Raw genomic sequence first — 20,401 nt, 5'->3', positions numbered from 1 at the left:
ATTAATATTACACGAAATTCAATATATCATCGGAATGTGTATTTTAATTTTTGCAAACATTAGTTTTGACAATTTAAGAGAATACACTGTAAAATACTTGTTTTTTTCATATTTCAAAGAATTATTTATGTGCAGTTGGTTGCGGTACGATACGCAAATAAGTTTTGCCCGAAGGTACTGTTAAAATTTTCATATTCTCATACAGTGTTTTCGCTTCTTCTTCGGACACGGTAGGCTGAAGCATAACATCTTCTCCTTTCTGAAAATCATTATACAAAAGTTTAAACATTTTTTCAAATATACAAGTAGCAATGAACCAATCACTTGAAATTATAAAAACAAACCTTCCAATCGACAGGCGTTGCTACTTTATACTCTTCTGTCAGATGAAGCGATTCAATCACTCGTAAAATTTCACTGTGCCCGACAAAATTATATAAATAAATATATAATAATGAAAATAGAAATTAAAATATCGAGGATACAAAAAAATATAAAGAAATTACTCAAAGTTTCTTCCAGTGGTGGCAGGATATAATATTGATAATCGCATTTTTTTGGCAGGATCGATAATATATACCGCTCTAGCAGTCAACGGTATACCATGACTATCAACTTCCGCAGGATCCAGCATTCCTAATAATGTTGCGAGTTTCCGTGTTTCATCCTCTATAATCGGATAAGGAAACTCCTTGTCAGTTATTTCGCCATAAGACTTTATGTCCTACAGGGAAGAAATAAGAGTGGAGATCAAGTTTTTCCGAATCTTAATCATCTTGTATTGTTTATTATCTTCGTAAATCCTTGAAATAAATTTTTAATCTGATACATTGAAAATCTTACTTCTATCCATTTACGATGCGAATCGACAGAATTACACGACAATGCGATAACTTTTACTCCCAGTTTGTCAAATTCGGGCATCAATTTGACAACTCGAGCTAATTCCGTTGTGCATACAGGCGTAAAATCGTTCGGATGAGAAAATAATATTCCCCATCTGTAAAACATACAAAATTTATTTCACAGAGATCGTTTCGATGTATTATTGTTCTAACTATATAATCATTGAAACAGTAATTCAAATGCTACGTATTCGTGAAGAATTTCTAAATATATTGAAAAAAAAGGATAAGAGCTTTAAGCATAATTTTCTTAAAAATCATGTACAATATTAGAGGTTATAACCACTGAATAAATATCGTCTTACGAGTCGCCTAGCCAATCGTGAAAATTAATAGTGCCAATTTGCGTATTTGCCACGAAATTTGGAAAAATTTCACCTAACAGAACCATGTTAGTGCTTAAAATTTACTTTCAAAGCTATTTGTTATTACGCTTTCAATATTATCGGAAAGACAACAGTACGTCGCTGTACGTTCACAGATATTTGAAAAATTTGACTATCATTGATAAATAACTGTTGTCAAGGTGAACATTTAAACTACATTGTTTATTAAAGTTAAATAACAAGTAATAATAACAGGAAAGTATGACAAATTGTTATTTTACATTAAAACTGTTTTAAATAACATGAAAATATTTATAGTTTGTAGGTATTTATTTTTTACATATTTATACGTACATGTACGATATATATTTAACTATTAATAACTGTAATATTTAGATATTCAATAATAGTTTATTTATTGATGCATATTTTGATAATTTTTCTTCAAAATTTGTCCGTTTTGATAAACCAGAATTGAATTTAGTAATTTGCTGTATTTGATTAATACATATTATCATTTCGAGCAATATATTCTAAGTTCTTCCTTGAACTTGTCCCTTTAAATTAGTAATTAATAATAATAGTAAATAACATAGGGTAATAATAAAATTACTATAAATTTTATAATAAGACATATTGTATTAGTAATAATGTACTTAATGTACTATTGTACTCTTTTAATTTATTAGAATGTTAATTTTACTTTGAATATAAAAATTTCCACTTAACAATTAGTATTCGTTACTTTGCTCGTATTCGATATTACGCAGATTATGATTACATTTCAACAGTGTTGTTAATAGAGTTATAAATAATGAATAAAAGTATGAAAAAGAAAATTTGAAGTAAAAGTAAAATTTAAATTTCTTTTCGTGGATTTAGTTCTATGGCAATCCCTCGTATGGTGCTTCAAAGGGACTGGTAAAACCTTTAGAGTTTCCTATCTATGAATACTAATATCGTATGCAGCTCACACTACAAATGTTCTATTCAATAGTTGTAACACAGTAATTACAGCTCGTGTTTTTTACGTTTAAAATTGTTTATAATTAAAATGTATAATAACGTTTTTCGGAGTTATTGTATGGTGACGAGACAATTTTGTTGTAAATTGACACAATGTAAATTCATAAACACAAGACTCAAAGTTTTTGATCGAGAACATGTTCAACATCGTGTGTTGATAGTACGATCTAGCAGTTCGAACACTAGATCGCACGAAATAACTACTAAATTTAATACTGAATGTGAAGAAAAGCTTAACGAGCTTCTTAAATGTCCAGCGAATGAAATGCTTTATAAGAAAATAGAGTACGAATTAGAAATGATAAAATACGAAAGTGGAAAGTTTCCGAAAGAAGTGACTGCCGAAAACTGGATAATGTTATTGTCAGGAAATAGTAAAGCACAAAGAAGGTTGTTTAATTTCTCTAGGATTATTTTGTTTGGAACATTTTTAGCAGACGGACCGTTCAACGATCGAGGTGAGTTACACGTAATTCGATTCGTCTAATTCAGTACATTATTAATATGCATTTCATTATTTGCAGAAATTCGTTATTTTTGTTTAAACTTGTTACAAAGTTGCAGTAAAAACGTAAGGTTAAGCATATTTTGAGAAATTCACAAGTAGAAACAAATGACTGTCGTTACTGGGTTCATGGTGTAAATTATAAATGCCAGGTACCGAATCAGACGAATCAAACGACGTATAACTCACCCTGATCACCGAATGGTCCGTTTCCTAGGAATATACCATTTGTTTATTTAGCAGTTTAAATCTCGAAAAAAAGATCATTATATCTAGTATAATATTTTTTTTTATATTCCAAATATATAGGTCATATCTGTATTATCTTTGGAAAAATGAAATAAAAGCAGAAAATCAAAAGAAAAAAAAAGAATTAAGGGCTGCAACGCCGTTGTCCGAACCAGAAACTGATCATATAAAATATGGTCTGAAATATAATTCATTGTTATTGCGTATATCTGATACAACAATGACACAGTATTATAACAAAGGTTTAATAAATGCTATATTATACGAACCGAAAATAGTATTTGATCTTGGGTATGACGATATTATGACAAGATACGAGACACAGAATTGTGCGAAACAATTAGTATTAACATTCGCAGCTAACAGAGCGCACATTAATCCTTTTAATCTTTATTTTTGTAATGCTAATATGTCCGGTTACCTTATGGAAAAACTTCATCAATCGATACCAACTATCTATGATTTGGATTTTCCATTACACATCACTTCAAAATCTTATTTAGATCTGTTTGATAAAAGTGAATTGGTGTACCTTACTCCGCATGCTAACACATATATGGAAGCATTTGATCCTGACAAAGTATATATTATTGGTGGCTTGGTAGATAAGGTAAAATATACTTTATGTTTTATTTTTACTCTTTATGTAATCTATAAGTATTCAAATAATTAATAATGGTTGAAAAATAATATACAATACTTAGTGTACTAAATTCAACATTTATGCACAATCCTATTTTATAGGTACAATTCATTGGATCTGTTTCTAATTAATTAAAATGACTGTGATTTATAAACAATTTTAATAATTATTTAAAAATTATTTATTTTTATGTAAGTACACATATTTTACAGATTCATCCTAAGCCATCCACATTGGTAAAAGCTAAACGAGAAGGTATTCAAATGCTCAAATTTCCCTTAGAGAAATATTTAGACTGGGGAAGTGGATCTGCAAAAAATCTTGCCATTAATCAGGTTATGAATATCTTACTGGATCTTAGACACACTAATAATTGGGGCACAGCTTTGAAACATGTTCCTACAAGGAAGTTAAAACAAGAAAGAATGAAGACATTAATGAATACCACGCTGAAACGAAAAGAAGTAATACAGAAGTTAATGAACCAATCTTAATTTGTTATGTTACTAGAATTTATAAATAAAAAGGTAAATAAATGTTTGAATATCAATTACTCCAGTTCTTTCTAAGCAACAAATATTACTGTATGTTTTATCGACGACAATGTCTATAAATCAAGAATGATTTGTAATGGGCTTGCAAAATTTCAGCGAGCTGTGTTAGTAGGACGATTTAAAGAGACCCCATTGTATATAAAAACCTTCCGTTTCTAATGATTCTTGACATTTAAATCACCATTCTTTCCACTTTATACATAGTCATCTAAAATAAGATGTTGAAGATATCCTCTTGCGTTACAATAATTGTTATTAATTTAATTTAAGATCTATTGATGGGATAGGACTGTAAGGCCTTTAAATTTATATTAAAATTTCCATTGGCACCGATATTATCATATAGTTATTTATAAATAATAGTGGAAAATGGGCAAATAAACTTTTTCGCGTATTTCATTCAGTTTCACACCTACGCCGGGTTGTGCAATGTTGAATATCATTTAACTTTACATTGCGACAATGTTTTACATTCTTGCTATAATCAAAGCGAGAAAATTTGGTAAGTTCTAAGATAATAAATATCGAGAAAGTACCGCAACAATGTTCCTACCCGTTGTTACTACATTGAGTACTTTTAAATAAATGTTGAGATCATTAAAAAAAAATTACCGAGCAACACTTACATCACCTCGTTTTGCTGAGATATTTTTAAATAGTTGCTTAATGCTATAACGTATGAGAAATATGTCTTATATTTAAATAGCCCGCGCCGGAAGTTTGATTGTGAAATTTTAATTACTTTATCTTGAAAACGTAGTAGATTACAAAATGGTAAAGGACCTTCCTATTTCTTTTGTTATGAGAAATGGTCGTATTTCGGTTTGTCGGATGCTATTGGGCTTCGTTTCATATAAAGTAGTAATTCCTTTATACAATTATAATAAATGTCACATAAATTCTAAGACAATATTTAGTAATTCATTGTTTTATGTTCTTTAAGTTATTCATTAAGAAAATTCGAATTTGTTTTCAAACTGAAATTGGATCGATTGTGACGTTTCGTAGCGTGTTCTTTTAATACAGGAAATACCAATATACGAATGGTTAGAACGTTCAATAAATTGCGATCAAAGAAATATCATTTATCGTGCTTTTTTCGTACATACATTTTATAGCGCGAGACGAAATTAGATGAAAATCAGCTGTTTCGTACAATAGATTGTGATACGTTTAATTTTTAAGGAATTTTTTATGCATATTATACATATAATCGCACGAGTGACAGAAATTAACCTATATTAATTGAAGTTTAATGTTAAAACATTTCGATTAATTGTAAATGACATGATATCTTATGACGAGACAAAAGTCGAAATAGTTCCAATAAATGGAGAAAGAATCGAAGGAAAGGAGGAGGAAACTGTTTTATTTGTCGAACAGTTTGTGAAAGATGTATGCGATTTTAGTTCCCAATATGGAAGTAATATCAGTATTTCTTATACGGCCTATAATATCGCTGGGAATCCCAGTAAATTTCCGGACTACGGAGATTTCCCGCATGCTTTCGTTATGGTAAGTTAATTATTTTAATGTATCGAGCGATATGAACTCGCGTGGCAATTATCAATCGCACGAAATATAAAACGAAAATATACGTTAATTTCCATGTAAATTAAAAGAAACTATACTTAATGCGAATTGTGTAATTAATTGTACATTATAGTTTTACAGACTAGCGGTACAATGTTATTAATAAAGTTTAAAATAAAATTCTACGTACTGTATACAGAAATGATATTTATATATTGTTACCGTAAATCTAAATTAGTAATTTAAATATTCAAATTTAAAGACTAGTAAACTAAAATTGTAAAAGAACATTCTCTTTAGAAGTATAGAATAGCTTATGATACATAGTTTGTTTAACACAAAATTGATAATAAATATATTTCATGCTTTTGCGTTAACGTCTTTAAAGAATTGTAATGATTTTAATTTGTAGAGAACGTACGGACAGTGGTGGAACAAAGCGCCTTCAAGACTGATAGATTATATGCCGCAGAATAACGAGGATGTCATTAGTCAAGATTATATAGGTATGTGATGTTTAATATAAAAGTTAAATAATGATTAATTATTCGAATGTTAAAATATTTTGTTTTATCAAGATCTAGAATATTATCAAGAGGTATATCCGATCAGAGTATCGATATATGAAACTTATAACCCTGGAAGCGTAGTTGGAATTTGGGCACAAAATTCCGAGGGAAAATGGTCACAATTATGGAGCGGATTTCCTCAAATTGTACCGCATAAACCGAGGATATTCTCCCCGCGTTTGCAGCTGTGTAATTTTAAAACAAAAATGATAAGGCTAGAATTTAATCACACGTTATTAGATTATTATACAGAGCTGGATGCCGTGTTACTTATCGGAACGTCCGAGCTAATTGTACCTAATAATAATTTGCATAATCAAAATTTGAATGATCTGTCGCAACAACTGGGCTACCTTGAACACAGTAGCGACGATGTTTACAATCTGACACCGAATTACTTGAAGGCAAATCAGGATTTGACGGTTCTTAAAATGACACTATCCAAGCACTGTAAACTTTTTAAGAGGTATTACTTTATCGATATTAACTTTATATACTAATGTAATAATCATAGTGATGTATTAAAAAAAATTATTTTAGCAAGATAATAGATAATATTTCCAAGGGCAAGCTGATATCTAAAATAGGTCAACACTATCAGTCTGTTCCTCCTATAGAAGAAGCATTCAATAGTTTACAACAATTTTTACAAGAAGATTTTCCAAAACTTATCAGAGATATTCATTACTCGACGCCGATAAGCGAACATAGTAATACTCTGGAGGAAAAGATTTTAACAGATTCTGAAAATCAACCATGCGGCAGTTTCTCTGCATTTCCAGTAAAGTACCATATTTTGATTACTTACATCATATAAATTTCGCTTCGATGTTAATAGCAATGTCTTATATTCAATGTATTCTTGCAGGACGAAACAGTGCTAAAAATTTTAAAATATTTAGATTTACGATCGTTATGTTGTTTATGCAGAGTAAACAGACATTTTAATAACATTGCAAGAGATGCTCTATTGTATACGAATCTTAATTTAAAACCTTATTGGTACTGCTTAGATACATCGGCATTGAATTGTTTAGCACCTAGGTGTCAATATTTACAACAGTTAGATCTTTCATGGTGTGGTAATTATAATATGATCAAACATCAAGATTTTATAAATTTTCTTCGCGCGTCCGGGGCTCTTTTGACACATTTGAGATTGAACTGTTGTCAATTTGTAAACGACGCGATTATTCTTGAAATTTCAAAAATCTGTAAGAATTTAAAAGGTAAATGGAAATGTTATAAGATACCTCACGAAAGTATACAACTTACTAATTCTAAATATGTTTTTTTTAGAATTGTGCTTACGGAACTGTATGAGAGTAACGAACGAAGGATTCTCAAAACTTAAAAACTTGGAATTGCTCGAGCGCCTGGAACTTTACAGGACAAATATCGAAACAGCTACGTTATGTTCTATATTGAAGAAAAACACTCAGATGAGACACTTGAATTTAGCAGGAATGCATGATCGTTTAAATATAGATGAAGTTGCGATCAAATTAGGAAATTCTTGTCCATATTTAGAGAGCGTTGATTTTTGGAAGGCTCAAACTTTAACACCGCACGGAGTTAGAGCATTATCCCGTTGTACCAATCTTCGCGAAGTGGATTTCGGATGGTGGTACGTTGTCAATGAAAAATAATTTCTATCGTCCGTATATGTAATATATTTTAATTTAACATCGTCTAATAATTATGTATCTGTATAGTGGTGGATTGGGTGCTCCTGGTAATTCTTTACGAGCATTACTATCCTCGTGTCGATATCTGGAGAAAGTATTTTTAGCAGCTCTTAGAGGATTAACAGACCATGACTTGGAACCACTTTTATATTGTCCACGATTGCAACAATTGGATTTAATGGGAGCTCGTTCCCTTACTCCCGCAATATATTACAGATGCCTATTGTTTTGCCCGAAGTTGGAAATGATTGATCTTAGTTTCTGCGAGGGTATTAGTGATTTTATACAAGGATGGCGTCAACAATATCCACATGTCTCTATTAAAAGAAGTTGTCAAGTAATTAGCTCCGATGAGCTATGAGAAACATTCCGTAATATTTATTAGATCGAGTTTTATTATTGTCGATGGAATTAACATGGTTTTAGCACAGGAAGGTTTCTTTAGTGTCATAAGTGAATTGATCTAGTTCTGCGTGGATATTAGAATATTTCAAGACTGCGAATGTAATTGTATACAATTATAGTAAGTTCACAACTTACGCGATTAATTCATTCTCGCAATTCATTGCGGGGAAAAAACAAAGATTAATCTTGTCCTAAGAATAATATTTCTGTTTAATGTTAAGCAGGAAAAAGAAAAGTTTAATTAATATATAAGTACTGACATACAGACATACCAGATATGTACAAGGATACGTGTATCGTGCATTTGCGAATCCGTGTAACTCGTGGACTTACTGTATTATGCGAAACAGGTATACACAAGCGTGATTTTTCGGTCGGAGGCTTCGCAATTTAATCAAACTGTCCAATCAAACATTGGTAGCGACATCAAAGACTGATCAAAGACTATTGTCAGCTGTTTTCGGAGCGTCCAGTGAGAAGATCACTTCGTATATGGCATCGTTTCTTATTTAGAAAGTTACATAATATATTTTTGAATTTGCAATTTGATGGTACTTGCATGTTGCTTGTGTAATAAATGTTACTGTATAGTAGATCGTAAGGAATTTTTGATACGTGTAAATACAATATTTTTATTAAAAAAAGGATATTGAGTAGCCCAAGTCGAATCAATTATATAGTATAAAAAATCAAAAATTTTCTTTTCTACCTTTCCCATTAATTCCTTCATTCTTTTTAAATTCTGAACTTTCATAATCCCTTAAAACTACTCCAAATATTATTCGAATCTAATTAACTTCTTCGATCGTTTCTCTATAGATCATTTCATATAATTAATAAATTATAAACTATTACTGGAAGCGATATTTATTTAAATATTGCGCAAAAATCTGCAAAGAAACGGTATCGCCATCTAATATCAGGAATTCGAACTGCTAAAATGCATATATATATGCGAGCTCGCGTACGTGAATGACCTATAGTTGTGTGAAAATCTGCAAAGAAACAGTGTCGCCATCTAATATCAGTGTTTCGAAGTCAAAAAATCGTCCCAGGATCACAGAATGTTAGTGGAGGTATCCGGAGTACAGCTACCCCCACTCCTCCTACTCCTGATACGCAGTACCTTGATTATTCATTAATAACTCCTTTCCTGGGATTAAAATATGAACTTTTAGAATTGAAGAATGTAGTATAAACCCTTAGCAACATTCACGGATAGTTTTTAGAATCATTTCGCCCGTAATTAAGACGTTATTAACGAATATCGGAAGTCGTAACATTTACGGCTGTGTCGCTGTCTGCTTTAATCGATTAATTATCAATTTTTCAATTATAATACCCATATTTTGGCTATCAGAGAACTAAGTAGACATCCTTGGCAACATTCAAGCACCGATTTTAGTACGCTCCTTGCTCTAATTAATTAGTTATTAGCAATAAATCACCAAGATGTCGCGTTAAAAGGTTAAAAACCGTGACCCGACCTCCGATATTCGTTAATAACTATTTAATAAGGCATGGCATGGTTCTAAAAACTATCCTTGATTCTTCCCAAGGGTCTATACTATATTCTTAAACTCTAAAAGTTCACAATTTATTCCCAGAAAAGGCGTAATTAGTAAATTAACGAGCAATAAGTTCATTACAAGCCGAGAAACACATAGTTCGTTGTTTTCGCCACTGGTGGCGCCACAGTAGAAATAACTGCTTTCAATGACTCACTGCTCGTAATTTATTAATTACGCCTTTCCTGGGATTAAATTATCAACTTTTAGAGTTTAAGAATATAGTATAGACCCTTGGGAAGATTCAAGGATACCTTTTGCAACCATGCCACACGTTATTAAATAGTTATTAACCGATATCGGAAGTCGGCCCTCTGTTTTTAACATTTTAACGCGACACCATAGGGATCTATCGCTAATAAGTAATTAATTAGGACAAGCAGCGTAGTAAAATCGGTCCTTGAATGTTCCCAGGGATGTCTACTTCGTTCTCTAATAACCAAAATATGGGTATTATAGTTAAAAAATTGATAATTAATCGATTAAAGCAGACAGTGATACAGCCGTAAATGTTACGACTTCCGATATTCGTTAATAACGTCTTAATTACTGGCGGAATCGTTCTAAAAACTATCCTTGAATCTAGCCAAGGGTCTACACTACATTCTTCAATTCTAAAAGTTCATATTTTATTCCCAGGAAAGGAGTTATTAATGAATAATCAAGGTACTGCGCGTCAGGAGTAGGAGGAGTGGGGGTAGCTGTACTCCGGATACCTCCACTAACATTCTGTGATCCTGGGACGATTTTTTGACTTCGAAACACTGATATTAGATGGCGACACTGTTTCTTTGCAGATTTTCACACAACTATAGGTCATTCACGTACGTGAGCTCGCATATATATATATGCATTTCAGCAGTTCGAATTCCTGATATTAGATGGCGATACCGTTTCTTTGCAGATTTTTGCGCAATATTTAAATAAATATCGCTTCCAGTAATCGTTTATAATTTATTAATTACATGTAAAAACGTGGGAATAGGTAGAGGGGAATGAAAATAAAAACTATGGAAAATATGTACTATGATTTTAATTTTTTATTAATAGGAACATAAGGAATGTTTTTACATACTTCTAATTCTATTAAATAAAATGATAGTAACGATATATTAAATAGACATAGTATTACTATATAGTATTGTATAGATGCGTGTTTATTGTTTTTTTTTTTTCATCTTATCACATTGTCATAGTACCTGACAAGCGTAGATACATCGAATTATTAATGAAAATGAGAACAGATATAAAAAAGAAAATATGTATAAGCAACAAGAAGTCATAAATCAGTGAACATTGTTTGTTATCGTAATTACAACTATGCTTCGTATTAGCCTCGATAATCTTATAATAATATCCTTAAAACAAAAAACATTCATGATAATTACAGTGACTTTTCTTCTTTCTACCGTTTACATCAAAAACACTTATTAATTTTTTTTTTTTTTTTTCTTTCCTCGGTTAAATGATAATCGTAAGTTAGGGAACATTAATGAAACGAAAGATTACTTTGTGCATTAAAGAGAAACTATTATCGTTAAATTAAAATTAAAAAGTTAATCTATCATCGTTATACCCTTAATTTCACAATTTCAATACGTTTGTATTTCAAGAAATACTTAAACAACCTGCATTCGTTATTACACAAGCATTCATATTTTACAAATAAGATTTACTAAAACATTTAATTAATTAGATATACTTAGCAGCACGTTTCCCTCAATTCTGGTATTAATTGTTCTATTCGCATTACACTGTACACGATATACACATGATAATCTTAACCTTGATAATCAAAGTAGTCTATTTCCGGATCTGACATCTTCGTTTTCGATTGCGTTTCCGGATTTTGGTTCCTTTTTGTAGGCAGTGATAGAATCGTTCTAAAATATAACAAATTTTAAACGAACGTCGGTGTTTACATTTATAATTAACATAGAATCTACTTACTTTACAGGTCCATCGGATTTTGAAGTGTTCAACATCGGACCTGGGACTTTCCTCTGACCATTCTCTCGTTGTACAATGTCTAATAGACTATAGCTGGGCAACCAGCACTGTAATACGATTATTTAAGTAACAAATTGTTTAAAAAATATGGTTTATTACGATTGAAAACAGGTAAGAATCGTTATATGTACCTGATCTTTCACAGCAGTAGCAACAACATTTCTGTTAGGTTCCTGATCGTATGCCTGACTCTCGCAACCGAAATGCTTACAGGACTCGTGAACAAAACGACGTTTATCTTTGTTCATACTATCGAACGAATAACTGCGCGATTTCTGTTTCGAGCTTTTTGCCAATTGTACCAATTCTATTAGCTTCTCGTGAACCATTTGACAAAAATGCAGGTCCTTCTTAGCCCACTGTTTCATAAAATCGCTGTACTTGGGCATCAGCTTCCCGCTTACATCCGAATTCACAATTTGCAAACCCTGCGCCAGTTTTCTGTTACGTTCTATTATTTTACATTCCTCGTTACATTCCAACGTTTTCAGCTGATTCTGTTTCTTTGCCCCCTGACCAAAAACTTCCTCCAAATTCACCGAATGACCCAGTTGCATGTCAGCCATTTTACTAGCCAACATACTGCTCGCCTTTCTCTGATATTCTTTCGAATTTTCCGCGCAAACGCGAGACATGGTCCTACGTCCGCACTGACACGTTACCTGAACAAGATGTTCGTTGTTACAAAAAATAATATGATTAATTGATCGCACTTTTTACCGCTTTTATCCCTGAAGAAAATTCGTTACCTTCACCGTTTCTTTGCAAGGCGTCTCCGGGCATTTACCCTCGTGGCAGGGGGCAGCGCAATTATGTCCACACATTTCTCTCGGCGTGGTGCACGGTTGAAAGCATAGTTGCCCCGGCTTCTCGCACGGGCCGCAATGACAAATGGTGATACATTTGTGCCGGCCGCACGAGATAGGTTTGTTGCATGGTAAACCACACGAGATTTCATTTACGTAACACGCCACGGCTTTCCGTAGCTCGTGTTTGCCGTGACACCATCTCTGTGTAAGGACGGTGCAAGGAGGACACGTTGGCTCGCTGTGACAGTTGTGCAATACCTCGTGTCCGCAGAAATGCTGACGGGAACAAGGTTTGTCGCAAGTGGGTCGTCTCGTGCCACAGGGAACTGGAGGATATATCACAGCAGCCCCGCATTCGCAGTACAATTCGTCGAAGCTACTACGCCAACAAGGCTGACATCTTCCTGCATTTATATACCATTTATTTTCTTTTCATATTAAACTTTAACGAACATAGTCGTGTTTGTACGTTGCGACTTGAAAATCTTAATGTACTTAATATAACAGTGTAATACCTTTATGACAACTTTGTTCACATTTATGTCTACCGCAGCTCAAAGTTTTCGAACACACCAAAGGGCAAATGTGTTCTACTTCTATGCAACAGAGTTGATTACATTTATGCTTGCCGCAAGATCTTCTTTTCGTGCATCTCTTTTCGCAACGCGCGTCGTCAGCTTTCGAGGTTAAATCTTTGCACGGAATTTCTCTGTCCATATTACCGCAACGGCATTTCACGTCGGTGGTTAAATCGCAAACGGGACACTCTCCCTGATGACATTTCACCTTACACGTATGAGGATTATCTGTAAAAAAAATGTATTCGATTTATATTCATGATAAGTTGCATTCTTAGTTTAAAAATACTCACTCGGTTGGCCACACTTCAGTCTCTTCGAACAAATTTTGCTGCAAACTGGAATCGGATCCAAGCACGTTTGTCTTTTCTCTGTTAACGGTGTTTGCCCGCAACAGCAGGTAGTAATTTTCTCCGGGGTTAAAGAACAGGATTCGCAAGCATCCGCGTGACATAACTTTGTACAAGTATGATTACCACACTCCAATAATTTGCCGCAAACAGTTTCGCAAGAGTATGTAAGAGAAACGTTCTTCTGACACGTTACTTCCCTCTTATTTTTGCCACAGTAACACTCTAAAATCAAATTCACAACCTGTTACATTAAAGTTGAACAGAAATTAATCTGTATGTATTTATTATACCAAAATTTTTGTACCTTGTTCTATTGTCTTTTCACAGTTTACGCATTCCCCGTGATGACATTTCGCTTCGCATTTATGCCTGCTACAATTCAAATCCTTGCCACATATACAGTCGCAAAACAATAATTTATGCGTGCTGCACTGTACCGTTTGCGATGTTTTGCTACAACCGCAGTATCTTGTCACCATTGCTATGCATTGTGGACACGATCCCGGATGACACAGAAGAGTACACTTATGAGGGCAACTATTTTTCGATAATATTCTACCGCAAACTTCGCCGCAAGAATGTGCAATATCACGACGATTCCATTCGGGTGCTCTTGTCTTGCCGCAAAAGCAGTAATATTCTTCGGGAACTGTTAAGCTCACGTTTTGACACGCTGGACATCTCCAGCCATTTTCTAAAACGATGCGAACGATTATTTACGATTCCCGGCAAGTAAAATATTAAAATGTCCTTTCTATTCCCACCTACCTCCTTGTGATGATTTTGCCCACTTTTTAATACATTTCAAATGTAAGACATGATAGCAGTTGGAACATGACCAAATGTAATCGTTCTGTTTCATGTTTTCGCAACACACTAGACATTCTAGTTGCCCTTTATTCAGTTGATCCGTCAATCTTTCCCTTTGACTCGCAACGTCGTCTAAATAGCAAAATAATATAATTATTATTATAAAAAAATAATATAATTAACTTCATTTGAATTATGCACGTACCGATCGAAGGTCTCTTATTCTGTTCCCGCTTTTGAAGACTACTCTTTTCATTAATTTCTCTTTTATATCTCCAATTTTCATTTCCCTTTTCTTTACTTTCAAATGTATAACTTTTATTTCTATCTTTCTCTCTGGAAACTTCAGTTTTATCACCTTTATTGTATTCCCTATATCCGACATATCCTTGGTAATTGTACCCCCTTTCCTTAACTTCCTTTGTTCTAAGTCTGGCTTCCTCGTTCGAACATTTTCTAAACTCGTTAGATTCCTCGTGACTGTACATTTGTTCTTTCGCACCAGGTTTATTTTCTTTGCTATGGTTATCCCAAATTACATTATGCCCCTGATAATTGCGCTTCTTCTCTTTGTAACTGTGCTCTTCTCTGTTATTATGCCTAGCATTGTATGGATATTTCTTTGTATTTCTATGAGGATTATGCAATTGCATGGAACCAGAGTTATAATAGGTAAATTCCTTGACTCGATTATTGGACTGTTTCGTTCCATTGGATTCTGCATTCTCATCTTTGGTAATGGTATTTCCTTTATCGCTGCCATCATTTAATGATCTTTTATTTTTATGCGAATTTACATTCATACTCGAAGAGGCTTCTCTCTCGTTTAAATTTATCGCAGAAGCTTCTTTATAATTACAAGAACTATTACCGTTTATTGTATTTCTACCCGACACGTTAGCACCTATGTCTTTTGCATTTACTTGCGATTTATCTGAATAATGTTTATCGGCAAAGTACTTATTACCTTGAAATTTATGAGAAGCCCTACCTTGTTGCTGATAAGAATTTTTATACGTGTTTCTTTTATAAAACTGATCTTGTCCTTCTTTGGGCTTATAATTTACATTTCTTTTATCATACTTTCTTTCATATTTATTTACATCACCAAAGGTGTATTTATCTGATGTTCTAAGAGCAAGTTTGGTATCCTTGATATAAGAATCCGCTTGAATGGCCGAACAAGGAACATTTACATTCTTCGATTCGTGCTTCTCGTCATCCGGTTTAACATGATTTGGCACAAACTCTTCGGCCGTTGCATGCAAATTTGACTGTTTGGTTACGTTGGGCACAGTTTCTTTAACTCCTTTCGCAAAATTACCTTTGCTCTTTGATGTTTTTATATCGTAATTATTGCTCCAACAATCGACGGGTACAAAATATTGTTCGGACTTGACGACGGTCGGAAAATATTCGAGATTATTCGATATTTGAGAATTGTCTACAGCGTTTGTCAAATGCTCCTGATAATTGTTAGTCTGGGACAACAGATTTGGCACAACGTTCGCGTCCGAACGATAGAACGTGTTCGGGCAATTTTGCTCGTACACGGAATTGTTTTGCACGTAGAATTCGCGATTAGTTTGCAGATAATCGTTGTTTAAATTGTTCGAAAAATACGTCCAGTTTCCTGCAGCAGTGCCTGGAGTATTTTGATCAGGGTACACGTAATTTTGATCGTTCGGTCCTGAATAAGAACCATCCCATGTGGCCATAATTTCTTCGACTTCGTGCGTCCCCTTCGAAGCTACTTTCCACGTTTACGACGTGAACAAAAAAACACAAAAAAGCCAAATATATGGTTAACTTGTTTCCCTTCGATTCATCCGTTACTTCAACTACCTACCAGTGTCTCGTAGCATATGCTTTCAAAAATCGTTTTGAAACTTTGATGTCTATAAATTATACCGAAGACAACACAAAAATAAAACTAAACGGAATGGAACTGGTGTTTCATAATTCATAAAAAAAATTTTACGAAGAATTTTTCAGTCGTGACTTTCGATGACTGGAAATAAAAAAAATACCTACGGTGACGCGAACCGATTCACATTCGTTACGAGCTTAGAACGTAAATGATTTCAAAAAACCACGAGCTCTCGTACAAGATTATTTCAAATTTGAACGACGAAGATTTTATGCAGGTCATAAATTCAAACGATCGTTCGAATCTAGAGAAAAATAATCGTTTAAAATCGAATAAAACGAGTTACCGATTTTGCAATAAACCACAGATGTAACAGTCTATTAAACATTAATCGCAATCACAGAGATATCTTTAGATTCTTGTCGGGTACTGTTGGATACCGAAGTAATATCGAATGTAAGGGAAAAGTGGGGAAAAGGATTGATCTTCTATCTATCAAATAGATGGCAGTGGATGGCGCCCATAGCATTTTCGTTAAAGTTGACACATTAGCCCGAGTATTCAACCATACTTCACAAAAACAGTGAGTTTTTGTCAATTTGCTGTTCTTATTGAAAGTTAAATTATCTTTGTGAAGTATCCTAAGTGTATCAATGTTAGTATGGCTTCGGCTAAACTCGACTGGGGAAAATATGTGGACGAGCAGGAAAAGCTATCCGCAAAGGTAATATTTCTATTGCGTGCATCTATGACACCGGCTTAACCTATTTGTCGTCGAAAACAAAAGTCCTTTTTGTTTAATTTATATTGCACACTTGTATTAGGTCGTCCCATAAGTTCGTGCCGTTCAATATTCTGAAATTGATGGGGATAAAATTTGTAATCTAATAAAAAACAAAGAAAATTTGTCAGTTGAGGTGATTTCTGAAATTTCAAACATAGCAACATCAACAATTCATAGAAATTTCAAACAAATAGATATTGTGTCAATGTTCGAAGTTTGGAATCCACACCAGCTTATGGAACAAAATTTTCTTAATCCGTGGTAGAGCCTGGTTGAGTAAATATTTCTGTTATCATATAATAAAACCGAATCTTATAAGACATAAGATATAACAATCTCCAGGCTTATTAGTGGATAAACAATTGGAAAATGTAAACGTTTCAATGAAAAGCGTTAAACTAAATTTGAATAAAATGTCCAGCAAGTTTTCGAGCGACGATGCAATGGCTTTGCCAAAAGAAGGGGAAGGAGTTTTTGAACGAGAAGAGGTTTACTATTTTTCATAAAATTCCATCATATGTTTAATATATTACTTCGAGTTGCAGTAGAAAACTCGGCACGAACATATGGGACGACCTAATACATTGTCTACGTACATACAATGATTAGATTAAATAACAGTTCAAATGTATCGTACAATAAATAAACGTCTTGACTTCGTCCCTTCCGCTACGAGGTATTTTCAAAGACGATCGTTGATGCATTAACGTTCGATTAATTAATGAAACACGGTACTTGATATTTTTATCAATGATCGTCGATAGGTGGCCAACTTAAACATAGAGAAACAACAAAAGGAAAGCACAACAGGCAGTACAGACTCCAAGAGCGACGATGGAACGGACGAGATCTCGCCCGCGGAAAAATCATTACTACAAAAAATTTTACGCAAGGGTTTGGTGGAAACAACAAAGGATTTAAAAATCCAAAGGATAGACCCATCTTCGCCTTTATACAGTGTCAAATCTTTCGAAGCTCTTCATCTGTTGGTATTTTTTATTCTTAATTCTCGTTTATTTTTAGAATTCGAAAAGATGTAATTTGTAATGCACGTTTTAGTAAACCAGCTTTATTAAAAGGTGTATATGCTATGGGGTTCAATGCTCCGTCCAAAATTCAAGAAACTGCGTTACCAACTTTGCTCGCCGACCCGTAAGTTTGCTTTTTCTATAAAGAGCATTTTATAAAATCTCTCCAACAAATATGAAATACAATAATCATTTATAGACCTCAAAATATGATTGCTCAGTCACAATCTGGAACCGGTAAAACAGCAGCATTTGTTTTGGCAATGCTTAGCAGAGTTGATACCACTAAAAATTACCCTCAAGTACTTTGTTTATCGCCAACGTATGAATTAGCCATACAAACGGGGGAAGTAGCAGCAAAAATGTCTGCATTTTGCAATGAAATTAAAATAAAATATGCTGTTAGAGGAGAAGAAAGTAATGTACACTATTAACTTTCTTTCTTTCTTTTTTTTTAAGAGTAGTGTCTCGTGGAAGAGGCATTTATCTTAATTTCTTAATTATTTCAGTAAGTCGCGGATCGAAAATCACGGAACACATCATCATAGGAACACCTGGAAAAGTCTTGGACTGGGCTGTTAAATTCAAGTTTTTTAGTTTGAACAAAATATCTGTTTTTGTTCTAGACGAAGCCGATATAATGATCGCAACGCAAGGTCATCAAGATCAGTGTATTCGTATTCATAAGTAATTATTTTACTGTACAAAAACACGAAAAGATTTTCATATGATGTTAGAAGTTATTTATGTATATACGTTTCTTACATTTGTATACACACAGGCAACTTCCGCGCACGTGTCAAATGATGTTCTTCTCTGCCACTTATGAGCCAGAAGTCATGAAATTTGCAGAAATTATAGTTAATAATCCTTTGATAATAAGATTATTGAAAGAAGAGGAAAGCTTAGATAACATTAAGCAATACTATGTCAAGTGCAAGGACTTGGATGAAAAATATACAGCTATTACTAACATTTATGGTGTAATAACAATAGGACAAGCGATCATTTTTTGTCATGTAAGATACTTCAAATTTCAACGTTAATACAACATTTTATTTGCTTAAAAATTATAAAGTTCGTAACTACGTGTAGACGAGAAAAACAGCTAACTGGTTAGCTGAGAAAATGACGAAAGATGGTCACGCAGTAGCCGTTTTATCTGGGGAATTAACGGTAGAACAAAGAATATCTGTTTTGGATCGGTTTAGAGCTGGTCTCGAAAAAGTTCTTATAACGACAAATGTCTTAGCAAGGGGTAATTATTATTAAATGTTTATATAACATTTAAACATTTTAATAATATTTGAAAAAATATAGATGATGAAAATTTATAATTTATAGGCATTGATGTTGAACAAGTGACGATAGTAGTGAATTTCGATTTACCAATGGACCAAAACCGGCAAGCAGATTGTGAAACATACTTGCACAGAATCGGTCGAACCGGACGATTTGGTAAATCTGGAATTGCTATCAATTTGATAGATTCACCGCACGCAATGGAATTATGTAAAGATATAGAGAAACATTTTGGAAAGAAAATACAATATCTCGATGCGGATGACGCAGATGAAATAGAAAAAATTGGAGCTTAGATTAACGCGTAAGAAATATAATTATGCTTTAAACGTTTAACGTACGTAGGTGTATTGTAATACTTCCGAAAAGAATAGATCTTTGTATTCTTAATACCAATTCTTTGTATTTCTTTTCCAATAGCATACATATATTACCGATAAATGTTATTTTTGATTTTTTTTTTTTTTCATGATTTTATACCATCAATTTATTTGATATTGCGATTGGATCAGGAATATCACAGAATTCACAGAGTATAAAAAATAAAAGAATATTTTTGTATGTTATATGATAAAGTGACTTTTGTACAAGGAAATGTTGTAGCGTCCTTGCCTCAATTCGATTATGATTTATATAGTCTATTGAACTTTTATAAAAAGAGATCGTTTCGCCATATTAGATTATTTCGTGCATTATTTTTTGACTATTACGTTTAATTTACGTTGAAACGGATAAATCGTAACTATTGCATAAATATATATATTGCATACTTTATATAATTTAAACAAAATATTACGACAAGACACATGAAACAATAGATCGGACTCTATTCAAATTTAACGTAGCAATTTTACGGAATATTAAATGCTGTTGTTGAAAAACAATT

At 33.2% G+C, this 20,401-nt stretch overlaps 5 protein-coding genes across 5 annotated transcripts; 3 read left to right on the top strand and 2 right to left on the bottom strand.

Annotated features, from left to right (window-relative positions):
- Window positions 1-12: 12 nt before the first annotated feature.
- Window positions 13-1,302, bottom strand: LOC122395936 (peroxiredoxin-6). Its single transcript, XM_043393887.1, has 5 exons — window positions 1,211-1,302; window positions 844-1,000; window positions 507-724; window positions 345-417; window positions 13-259 (listed from the first exon to the last, which is right to left on the bottom strand). The coding sequence occupies exons 1-5, from the start codon at window positions 1,294-1,296 to the stop codon at window positions 122-124; spliced, it is 672 nt and encodes a 223-aa protein (XP_043249822.1). The 5' UTR covers window positions 1,297-1,302; the 3' UTR covers window positions 13-121.
- A 957-nt stretch (window positions 1,303-2,259) lies between these two features.
- On the top strand, window positions 2,260-4,148 carry LOC122395880 (mitochondrial ribonuclease P protein 1 homolog). Its single transcript, XM_043393790.1, has 3 exons — window positions 2,260-2,647; window positions 3,072-3,621; window positions 3,867-4,148. The coding sequence occupies exons 1-3, from the start codon at window positions 2,286-2,288 to the stop codon at window positions 4,146-4,148; spliced, it is 1,194 nt and encodes a 397-aa protein (XP_043249725.1). The 5' UTR covers window positions 2,260-2,285.
- A 1,113-nt stretch (window positions 4,149-5,261) lies between these two features.
- LOC122395759 (F-box/LRR-repeat protein 4) lies at window positions 5,262-8,898 on the top strand. Its single transcript, XM_043393601.1, has 7 exons — window positions 5,262-5,723; window positions 6,154-6,247; window positions 6,320-6,776; window positions 6,851-7,091; window positions 7,179-7,539; window positions 7,610-7,937; window positions 8,026-8,898. The coding sequence occupies exons 1-7, from the start codon at window positions 5,496-5,498 to the stop codon at window positions 8,357-8,359; spliced, it is 2,043 nt and encodes a 680-aa protein (XP_043249536.1). The 5' UTR covers window positions 5,262-5,495; the 3' UTR covers window positions 8,360-8,898.
- Window positions 8,899-11,129: 2,231 nt separating this feature from the next.
- LOC122395976 (protein shuttle craft) lies at window positions 11,130-16,868 on the bottom strand. The gene is made up of 11 exons (XM_043394006.1): window positions 16,640-16,868; window positions 16,381-16,542; window positions 14,737-16,281; window positions 14,490-14,663; window positions 14,026-14,415; window positions 13,662-13,943; window positions 13,306-13,596; window positions 12,731-13,194; window positions 12,113-12,643; window positions 11,922-12,028; window positions 11,130-11,854 (listed from the first exon to the last, which is right to left on the bottom strand). Exons 2-11 carry the CDS (start codon window positions 16,394-16,396, stop codon window positions 11,752-11,754), a joined length of 3,903 nt encoding a protein of 1,300 aa, XP_043249941.1. The 5' UTR covers window positions 16,397-16,542; window positions 16,640-16,868; the 3' UTR covers window positions 11,130-11,751.
- Window positions 16,869-16,889: 21 nt separating this feature from the next.
- On the top strand, window positions 16,890-19,978 carry LOC122395978 (DEAD-box helicase Dbp80). The gene is made up of 8 exons (XM_043394009.1): window positions 16,890-17,125; window positions 17,950-18,170; window positions 18,245-18,337; window positions 18,413-18,630; window positions 18,723-18,900; window positions 18,995-19,232; window positions 19,309-19,471; window positions 19,558-19,978. Exons 1-8 carry the CDS (start codon window positions 17,063-17,065, stop codon window positions 19,809-19,811), a joined length of 1,428 nt encoding a protein of 475 aa, XP_043249944.1. The 5' UTR covers window positions 16,890-17,062; the 3' UTR covers window positions 19,812-19,978.
- Window positions 19,979-20,401: the final 423 nt, after the last annotated feature.

Source organism: Colletes gigas, unplaced genomic scaffold (assembly GCF_013123115.1).
Source record: "Colletes gigas isolate AHSC1104 unplaced genomic scaffold, ASM1312311v1 Colletes_gigas_Sc00006, whole genome shotgun sequence".
Taxonomy (NCBI): Eukaryota; Metazoa; Arthropoda; class Insecta; order Hymenoptera; family Colletidae; genus Colletes; species Colletes gigas.
This window is presented reverse-complemented; position numbering and strand designations above follow the sequence as displayed.